Below are 10,864 nucleotides of genomic sequence, written 5' to 3'. Positions count from 1 at the left end.
CAAACGTCTAATAACTATAATTTATTTCAGATCAATTTTTTATATTTTTAATTTTGAATCTGAATCTAGGACGAGACTAAAACAAGCGTATATAAAAATAGCTTGACAAATGCTGAAAAACGTATAATTATTTGAATTAATAATAACCAAGTAAAAAAAAAAAAACTACATTTCCCATCAGTACTCGCAAGGCCTGACGGGAAAGTTTGCCCGTGCCCTTGTCCTATCAGCCGCGCTCTGTCAGACTGTCTGTGTGGACAGGGAAGCTGAGGCTTGTGCATTACCGTGTTGTAAAAGGTCGGTTCACTTCTCCGTGGTAAAAATGATGGCAGCGAGGTTTCTCCTTCGTCGCGCGGTCCCCGCGCTGAGACACGCGCGCTCTTACGCCGATGCGCCCGCGTCGCAGCAGATGTCCTTCACTTTTGCGTCGCCGACTCAGGTAACATTAAAGACACTCCGCGCTCGGGCCTACAGACTCTGATAACGCGCTAGTGCTGAGCACGGATACCGGGCTACGATTAGTTTAGTCATATTATTAAAAAGTTATTATGTCACGGTATACATTCTGGTTATCTTGGATATACTCTTTATTCTAGCTGCAGCTTCATTTGATTGTGCCCGTGCAAGCTGCGCGTGCTACTTTCGTGGCTAAGCTTGTCAATTGTTTAGATATTGTGGTCCAGATTAATCATTTTTGAATCTGAAGCGAATCAACTTAGTGTAACACTGTAAAAAGGGAACACCATACATATATATTTGTTAGTTTGTTTGTATTTTTAGCTTGCAAAACATGGACTCAAGTTTGAATGACTTTAGCAGACTGTTAGCATTGCTACCGATCACCTTGACTTGTTTTTTGACACATCAGGACGAATATCAGATTTTTCAAATGTTTTATGTCAGCTTGTGAAATATATATCTTATTGTTTTACGTTTTAATCCTCTCAATAAATTTTACAACACGGATAATATTGTCATATTAGTGTTATAGTGTTTGCTTAGGTAACTGTCACACAGCATTTTCAATATTAAGCTTTGAAGATTTTTTTTTTTTTGCATAAACCTGCAAAAAAAAAAATTATGCATAAACCTGCAAATATTTAAGAGTATTTAGATTGTTTTATTATTATGATTTCTACAGCTAATCAGTGTCAGGGAAAAAAAATATTTTTATTATTTTTACTTAATTATTAAATATAGTTTACTTTCCAGGTGCACTTATTTAATTTTAAAGGATTTGTGGTAACACTTTCTATGAAGCCCATATTTATAATACATTATGAGGGTATTCTTAAGACATTATAATGAATGCATAATGCATTATAAAAATAAAAAAAAGTATACCTTGTCATCTCATTAATTATCATAACAACAATTATGACTCATCAGAATTTTAAGTTTAAGAGTATGATTATTTATACAGAATTTCAAAATGGAATTAATAACTTTTTTTATTATTATTCCTTTATTTACCCTTATTGTGAATGCACTATTAAAATATCATAAAATTATTTGAAGTGTCCTAAGTAGTATCACAACTGATCAGTCTGTCTGTAATCACTGCCAATATTCAGATGGTGTGGGAACTTTTTTTTTTTTTTAAATGTTCCCAATTGATCAGGTGCTTTGTATTTAGAAATGTGTCATTTTAATCTAATGCGATCTAATAATTGTATCTAAGTGCACTGTCATTCGAATGATATTCTCTAGAGTGACCCGATCAGATGTCTTGTTCAAACATTGGGTTTTGTTGCTCCTTTTTGAAGTTCAAACACTTGATAGTTTGGTTGCCAGCTTTCGTGTTAAACATCAGACTGTTCATCTGGTGCAGTGAAGCTTGTTATGCCTTTTGCAGGTGTTCTTCAAGGAAGCCAATGTAAAACAGATCGATGTCCCAACACTGACAGGGGCCTTTGGTATCCTCCCAGCCCATGTCCCCACACTGCAGGTGCTCCGGCCCGGCGTAGTCACCGTCTTCAATGACGATGGTTCCTCTACTAAGTATTTCGGTGAGCCCTCTAGTTCTGTTTCACCAGCCGTTATAATGCTCACTTCTTGTGGCTATGGTTCCATCAATTTTCTCTTAAAGAGATTTTTGAGAATTCCAAACCAACCAGTTCTGAGACTGACTGCAGTTTCTGAGTCAAAGCAAAATAATTTACAATGGTGACCATGAAATAGGTTTTTAAAATGGTATTTTAGTATTTTAACTTGCAATGAAGGAAGCTGGCATGGCATTGAAACACCAACCTACCAACCAACGATTGTTCATGAGGATAATTTCAGCATTATGGTGCTTAATTTCTTTCTTGAAGTGGAAAAAATCTTTTTTTAGTCATAAAGCAAAGGGTACATATCACTTATTTTATTTCTCTCTATATAAATGATCTCTTTTTTTTTATCCCTTATCTCATTTCCGTAGATATTTATGCATTTGGTAGACACTTTTATTAAAAGTAGGGCGTATTGCATTTTAATATTCCATGCATTCAATGGTAATTGAACCCTTGACTTTGGTGTTGCTAGTGCCATGCAAAACATTTTTATTATTTACTCTTTAAACGTTTATTAACATACTTATTTTTGATTTGACCCAGTTCAGAAACTGATACATGGCATCAAACTACTGGGCTTAAACTAAAATAAGCTAAAATGTCACATATATTAAAAGTAATCTTCGTTTTGGTGATTTTCCAGAACACTGATTTGACCCTTATTTAAAGGGTTAGTTCACCCAAATATTAAAATTATGTCATTAATGACTTGCCCTAATGCAGTTCCAAACCTGTAAGTCTTCCGTTCATCTTAAGATATTTTAGATTTAGTCAGAGAGCTTTCTGTCCCTCCATTGAAACTGTGTGTACGGTCTACTGTCCATGTCGCGCTGCTGACGTGTTTTCTGGTGCACCCAATAACAAAGATAACGCCTCAGCAGTGTCACGGGCTCAAAACAGACCCAGAAGAGAAGACAATGTTGAATTAAGTTGCAATTTTTGTTATTTTTGGACCAAAATGTATTTTCGATGCTTCAAATCATTCTAACGGACCCTCTGATGTCACATGGACTACTTTGATGATGTTTTTCTTACCTTTCTGGACATGTACAGTATACTGTACACACAGCTTCAATGGAGGGACTGAGAGCTCTCGGACTAAATCAGAAATATCTTAAACCGTGTTCTGAAGATGAACGGATGTCTTACGGGTTTGGAACGACATGAGTTATTAATTACATAATTTTCATTTTTGGGTGAACTAACCCTTTAATTTAAATCAAGTCTGATTGGTAATACCTAACCTGATTAGTATGCTATGATTTAATTTGGAAGGAGTGCGGTTAATAAGGTAAGACATTTGATATAATTTCTAAATTCTAATATGTTAATTATAGAAACACTTGCCAGGAGAAATAAAATAGGTGATGGATTTGACTATGATTTGTGGGTGTTTTAGTCCTCATTAGCACACTTAAAAAGGGAGTGATTCAGATTTCTAATGATTGTCTGTGGTGAAATAAGCAGATTCAAATGCGATCCACCATCAAGACACATTTGTGACACACTGGCTTCTTTAGTAGACAACCTTTAGTTTTAGAAATTCATCCAGAAGGGGTCAGGCTTGTCCTACAAAGCAGAGTCTTTTCAAGCGTCAATGAACAATAGGACATAACTCTTGAACTCTCATCCGTGCTCGAGATTAAATGTGGTTTGTGTTTTGCAGTGAGCAGCGGATCAGTCACCGTCAATGCCGACTCTTCGGTGCAGCTGCTGGCGGAGGAGGCCGTTCCTCTGGACAGCCTGGACCTCGCAGTGAGTCCCTGCTATGCTGTTATCTCAACGCAAAGAATAATTGGAAAACTCGTTCAAGCATGGCTCTGTTCTCCACTTTTCACACTCCAGTACAAGAAGATTTTTTTTTTTGAAATGCATCACATTGTGGAATAAAAATGGGTTACGAATGCCATTTCAAGAATTAAAAGCACAGTTCTTTTGAGTTTTCATAATGCTAGAAAACAAAGACAGTTTAGAATATAATAGAGGATTGTTTAATAAGGTTAAATCTGTATAGCCGTGCAGTATTTGAAAGTTCAAGAACAGTTTCGGAAACGCCTTGTTCTCGGTCTGTTTGCCTTTGTAGACACCCCGTTTATAGGATTATCGTTTAAATCTAGCATTTGAAACCATATCAAGCCACCGTTTGATTGTATCCATGCTATTTATCCTCCACAGACGTACAAAGGTCTTCATTTTCTGTTAGTCACCGCTTTCTCAGAACGAGTCAAACGGTGGGAATGACACACCGAAGAATGAGCTCATTTCAAACGGGATGTTCTCGGACATGCCCTTTTTTCCGACACGGAATAAAGAGCACTTTTGGGTTCATTCCACATAAATAGGCCGCTTTTTTATTCTTCCTAGAGATAGCTGTGCTTGGGGGCCTCGCTGGTTAATAAGGAAGAAAAGGTCAGTCACCGTTGAAGTGGTGCAGATGTGTCAAATCCCCACTGAGAGACCTTTAACTCCCAGCAATGTTTGGCCTTTACACTGTGTAATCGCCACTGTGACAAATGTCCTTCACAGGAAAGAGGCCACGTTTATTTGCTCACACTGCTAGTCTAGAATGTGGCTCGAGCAGCAGTAGCATTGATTTTTAAGGCAAAGGTGAGTTTTCTCACTTATAAGGTGCTTCAAGATATTGAAGATACAGTCGTTCCGATTGATGGCACCTTTTATAATGTCAGCCGTTATAGATTGAATTGTCGCCTGATACATCATTGTCAAAGATTACAGTGAATGTGAACCAAATGTCAGGAGTATGCCATGTCTTTTGTGCAGGCGGCGAAAGCGAACCTGGAGAAAGCCCAGTCGGACCTGGGGGGCGTTTCAGATGAAGCCGCCCGGACTGAGGTTCTGATCAGCATAGAAGCAAACGAGGCAATCGTCAAAGCATTGGAGTAACCGTTTGTGTTGGTATGTACAAATTGTAAACATATGCAGGACCACACTCATTACACGGTATAATTAATGTTGTTTATGTCAAATTTATGTCTCATTTCTGTTTCTCAGTCGAATATTCTGTCGGTGTGAAAAGGTCCCCGGCTTTGTCTGTTCCCCAGCCCAGTGAAGTCAAAGCGCGAGACTTGACTGCTTGCTTTGTACAGTGGATAAAGTTAACAATAAATTTATTTGAAATAACACACTGTGTCATTTTAATGTTCATTACTTTTCACAAAAATTAACTTAAGCTGTGTTTGCTGGCTAATTTTTTTTTTATCATTGATACAGTACTGTTCATGACATAAAGGGGGCAGTATGGTACTGTTCGAACCTAGATGATCTCCAAGCTGTTTGCCAAGGAAACGGGAGCGAATCAATTCCTCTTTATTATTCAATCAATGACACTATTTTTGTACAAAATACACTATTTTTACTCCATTTTTCTTTCTTCACATTTTTCAAGCTTTGTAGTCATTATGCTAATTGTCCGTCTACACAAGTTGTATTTATATGCATTTTCTAGATCCTTAAAAACTGATAGACAATTGGCTCAAGGCACTCACAATTCAGCTACAGAATTAGAAATACAGCTAGTCTATGCAGCCAGAAAAAACATCCTACAGACAGTGGACATTGCGGTGTAAAAGTCTAGAATTTGCTTAAGTACAGGGTAATTTTACGTGGCCGCTCGAGAGCTATAAGCATGTGCTGACTGGATTTTTATGAGACTAAACCACATGCGTCTTTATGAACGTCAGACGTCTATCGTGGCAACATGCTGCAGCTTGTTCCAGTAGCACATGCACAGAATTGGCAGCGAACAAGAAAGGACTCATTCTTTGCTATGAGAAGATGTTTTTTAGGGTGATGAGCTCACTAGTTTGTCTTAATTGTTCCTTGCACTGCATAACATGCATGTCTACTGAATATTTGTGATGAATTGCTTTTAAATAGTTGACCAAATAGCATGAAAACTATCATGAAGATGTATGTTAACATTTAACTTTTTCACATTCTGGTGGTGTCAAAAATCTGTGTTTCAAAGATTGAAACAAGATTTTAATATTACTTTGGTTTAAAGAACCACAAGGTTTTATTTATATCACACAATGTTTCCCTTGTTGCCATACTTTGTTCCTACAGCTCGAGTGTGAGTATAGCCTCTATTCTTAAACTTCCTCTAGTCGTAATTACCGTTCTGCAGTCTTGAGAAAAGACAGTTTTAGGTCAGAAGTCCTGCCCTTGCAAAAACTCTTCCTAAAAATTGTATAAACCTCTGTATGCAGATACGCAATTTTAGGAACAAGATGTCCTGCATCAAGAGTTTTAAAGACACAGTATTCCAGATTGGTACAAAATGATGTCCATTGTTAAAAAACTGGTTTGCACTTTGATGTTCTTCTGGTTATTTACCTATATCTATAGTACTTATAATGAATCATGCAAGACAATAGCATACTTCTGCATTGCAAATAAAGTGGCTAGGACATTAGTGGCCAGTTCTGACACCTTCATGGAGTTCAGATCCAATCTGCTTCAATGCAGGCGCCCAAAGACTTTGGTTAGATGGTTCAGGTGTGGGGAAAGGTCTAACCCAAGGGTGTCCAAACTCGGTCCTGGTGGGCCAGTGTCCTGAAGAGTTTAGCTCCAACCCCAGTTAAACACACCTGAACCAACTAATCAAGCTCTTACTATACTAGAAACCTAAAGGCAGGTGTGTTAAGGCAAGTTGGAACTAAACTGTGCAGGACACCAGCCCTACAGGACCAAGTTTGGGCACCCCTGGTCTAACCAAACTTTTGCAGTCCAATCCTGCTCCCAAATGTCAAACTTAGCTTCAACACACCTGTCTGAAAGTTTCCCGATGACTTTGATTAGCTGGTTCAGGTGTGTTTAATTTGGACTGAAGCTAAACACATCTGAAAGGTGGCTCCCCAAGAGCAAGATTGGCCACCCCTGAGCTGAACTCTGCAGGAATGGTGTTCCCAGAAAAGAATGGGACACCTCTCTTGCTTAGGTGTAACAATCATGCTTCGGATGTTTGTAGAAAGTGCTGCTTGAAGCTCTGACCTTGTTTCGCTTGCAGTCTGCACAGCTTCAGACTCCCAGGTGGCTGCGAGATACTGCATGCAAGCTGAGAGTGGGCGTAGAGGCCTGACACTCCCGCCTACACAGGCATACGGTCCAGCGCAGATCCGCGACCAGTTCTGCAGTTACTGGAACTGACTAAGGCTGGAGTTCCGAGAAAAGCAGCTGGTCTTAGGTCAGCCATTTAGGACTGTTTCTCAATGTAGACCCTACACCACATCCTTTTTTATCGCTCTCACCCACACATGCATAGGTGTCTACAAATAGAATATAGAGCAAGCATTCTAGAGAAACCTGCAAATCCACAGCACACCTCAAAACCTTTTGGTTGAACTTTTGTCAGCTTTGCTCTAGTGATAAACATCTCAAGTAATCATTTCAAGTAATCAATTGTACATGTAGGCATTTAGGATGGCATCTCTTCATAACTCTTTCATAACAGTCATATTGAATATACTTCTTGTTAGGCATCTTGCTTGAGGTGCCGAGCCGAATAGCAAAAATAATGACTCCACTGGTCTTTTTTGGCTGGCTATCGTTGATCAGTTAGTACCTGCTAGTCATTGTCGTAAGTAGACCATCTGGCTGCGAATATCTTTCCAGAGGGATTAGTTACTTGGCATTTACTTCCGTTAGTCCAAGCTTAGCAATGGAGATGAATGGAAAGGTTAATGGCTAACTTTCTGTATTATTATAGACCCATTTGGTCCGGAACACAAACACACATAATTCTTCAAAAACCACTACAGAAGGGTAGGACACACTTTTTAATTATTGCTTGCAGATAATCCATGTTACGGCTGCAGTAAAGCAAAGGTTGTGCTAACTGGTATCTCCCTCAGGCTAACAGTGATGTTTGTGGCGGTCCTGCGTTCCACTGGGCAAAGTGTCACATTCCAGAAGGGTGAGGTTGTTAAATCGGTTGCCAGGAAAAGCGAGGGTGAGGTGTGGGCACAGGGGTCTCTCACAGAGTGAAACCCTGTACACAAACTCTACAGTATGGTTTTAGTAAAACCTAGTTTGATTATTCATAACATCTCTATTCATATTGTGGACTGTAAAGGTTTAAACAATGTCTGTGGCTAAAGAAGCTGTGGTGCATTCATTTCGAGGAGACGGTGAAACAGGTAAGACACATCAAGAAATGACTGACAGTTCACAAAACCTTCCTCCTAAACTTGTCGGAATACAAAGACCTTTTGTACAGACTCTGCCCCGCCCCCTAAAATGGCTCATTTTAACACATCCCCACGTGTCTACATCGCAAAAGCACTTTATTTGGCCTTCTGAAAGTGTATGCATTTAGTGATCTTTAAGATTTCTTATAACAGAACTGCAACGCATTTTATGGATGACCTTTTCGTGAACCTAGGATTGGAGGTTATTCAGACTTTGCTTGTCAACATATTCTGTTACACCAAATACACAAAATAATGATCTTTAAAAAAGCATCATATGACCCCTTTAAACTTAGTCAAGAAACACTTTCCCTCACCGCCCCCATCACTTTTTCCCACATAAGGAATCCTGCTGGAAAACAGCTCTGATTTATGAAGTGCAAAACATTGCCCCTTACAATGCATTACATGAGCGCAATCTGTTCTGCAGCACTGCATGGAAAACCAATTGGGGAAACTCAGTTGTCAGACAGAAATAGCATTTCCCTAAAAAAAGTAAACTCGCATGTCTATGCATGAATCTGTAGTCTCAAAGTAGAACCTCTTGATTGATAAAAACATTGAGTGAGTTGAGTGCACACAAAATCAGAAGACTGCAGGGCCAACATGAACACCGTACAATCAATTGACAATATAAGAAAGTTTTTTACACTAAAATGTAAATACTTCATGTTTAGAGATGAAGTATTAGCAAACCCGGGTTCTTAAGTTTGACACCCAAGCTGATAAAATGTAGTAAAGGCTACATTTTATCAGCTTGGGTGTCAAACTTAAGAAAGGGCCGTTCACATTGAATCTGTTTTGCATCCCACCGTGCTGCTTTCAAATTGCTTTTCCTATGTAAACTTGTATTAGATGAATGTGTCTGACCATTGCACCTGCATCTTTTGTAGCATCTCGTGCATGACACAGCATTCTAAAAATGCAGTTCTCAGGTTAAAATCAACTTTTCAAAATGCACTGCCCTGCACCTGTGTCATGCAAAAACGCATTCTGTGCAAATGGCCCCGCAGGCCCGTAAGTCAGTTTCTATCAATAGCTTTGCAAATGCCCCCGTTGGTGTTCGTACACATGCATTAGATGCTATTGGTCATCGCATGATGTCTCTGCTACACTTTTAATTCAACTTTAAAAGTTAAAAGTAGTTCAACTTTTGATACGCTTCATTCGTATCAGTGTCTTTGCTTACAGGATTGCGTTTTGTAGGAATGCGCCCTTTCTTTTTTGTTACCAGCTTTATGTAATTGTGGTTTAGCAAAGTGCATTGCCTGTAGTAGGCTAGGTTTTGACAAACAATTGTAAAAATATGCTTTGCATATTTTCAAGATTAAATTTCTTCCATGCTAAAAGAACATTCCTTTTGAATTTATGTACAGGTCATGTGGCATTATTTGTTTGGGTTTTATGAGTTCATTTTATTTATTTTTATTATTATTATTATTGTTAATTGCCACAAATTAGCACATTCAATTAAAAGTCCTAATACATTTATAGTTCTAGTAGATTCAGGTTTGTGCTTGAGCCCTAACCCAATATAGTGATCTGTGCTGGTTTCCTAATCACAAGTCCTTGTGCTGAAGCACTAGGAAAATATGCCATCAAGCTAGTTTCCATCCAGCTCTACCCAAGTAGACTTGGCTCCATTTACATGCTAATGCTGTTTCGGACAAGTCCCGGGCTCTGGCACAAGGCCCCACACCCGCATGCAAATGTGTGACGCCTTGCATTGCTGGCAGACAGCAGATCAAACATAACCATGAGCCCAGCCATTGATCTTATTCTGTCAGCTGGCCCGATATTAGCAGCTGGTGGTGGGGCGGGGAAGGTTGTGTGGTTAGGCGAGGTCAGGAATGCACTGACTGTACTCACTCAATGGAAAACAATGTTAACCATTGGTCACTTGCGTTTATGGTGGACACGGTGACGACAAGTAATGACAGCAGTTTTGCACTATCCAAACGAATAGCCTAGCCTTATAAGCTGAAACGATTGGTTGACGGTGACCTTTTTTATGTTTACCACCTTGTTGCCCTTCCACCAAGTTATGCAGTGACAATCTCTCTGAAGCAATACTCCCTGGAACTCCCAGCTCGTCATCATTCCAGAAAGTCAACGTGCATGCTAAAGCAAGCTTTTATCGACTCGAGCTAGTAAAAGCTTTCAAATGCTTCAGCTTTAGGGTGACTTGAAGCAAAGTGGTCCCTTCTGCACTTATTACTGACTGGTCAGTGCATCTTAGCTTTTTACCCATGGTGTTGTGTAGCCTGCATTTTATCACAGCAGTTACAGAATGTTGATAAGGTATTACACAGACAGAAGGTACTGGGTTCAATCCGGGACAAGCCCCTAAATAGATCACCTCCTAGAATTCACAAGGCCTCAGATTATGGGAAACCTCTACATGTAATAAGTAGAAGGTTGCTGGTGTGGTTTTGCATTAAGATATTTAAGTAAGAACACCTCATGGACAGTGTGCAGTATCAGTGTACAAGCCGTCTAATGAGCCTTCAGTGTGCTGACGCACTGCAAACATATCCCAAACAACAAGTGATGCACCTCAGAAAGTTTAATGTAAGTTCTCAGGAACCTTAGCATAGCATT

At 39.3% G+C, this 10,864-nt stretch overlaps 1 protein-coding gene across 1 annotated transcript; it reads left to right on the top strand.

The window, feature by feature from the left end:
* The first annotated feature begins 193 nt into the window (after positions 1-193).
* LOC127988592 (ATP synthase subunit delta, mitochondrial) lies at positions 194-5,195 on the top strand. The gene is made up of 5 exons (XM_052591368.1): positions 194-439; positions 1,856-2,009; positions 3,721-3,809; positions 4,836-4,970; positions 5,067-5,195. Exons 1-4 carry the CDS (start codon positions 323-325, stop codon positions 4,956-4,958), a joined length of 483 nt encoding a protein of 160 aa, XP_052447328.1. The 5' UTR covers positions 194-322; the 3' UTR covers positions 4,959-4,970; positions 5,067-5,195.
* The last annotated feature ends 5,669 nt before the right edge of the window (positions 5,196-10,864 follow it).

Source organism: Carassius gibelio, chromosome B22, assembly GCF_023724105.1.
Source record: "Carassius gibelio isolate Cgi1373 ecotype wild population from Czech Republic chromosome B22, carGib1.2-hapl.c, whole genome shotgun sequence".
NCBI classification, from domain to species: Eukaryota; Metazoa; Chordata; class Actinopteri; order Cypriniformes; family Cyprinidae; genus Carassius; species Carassius gibelio.
The sequence above is the reverse complement of the archived record's forward strand: the minus strand, read 5'-3'. Positions and strand labels throughout refer to the sequence as shown.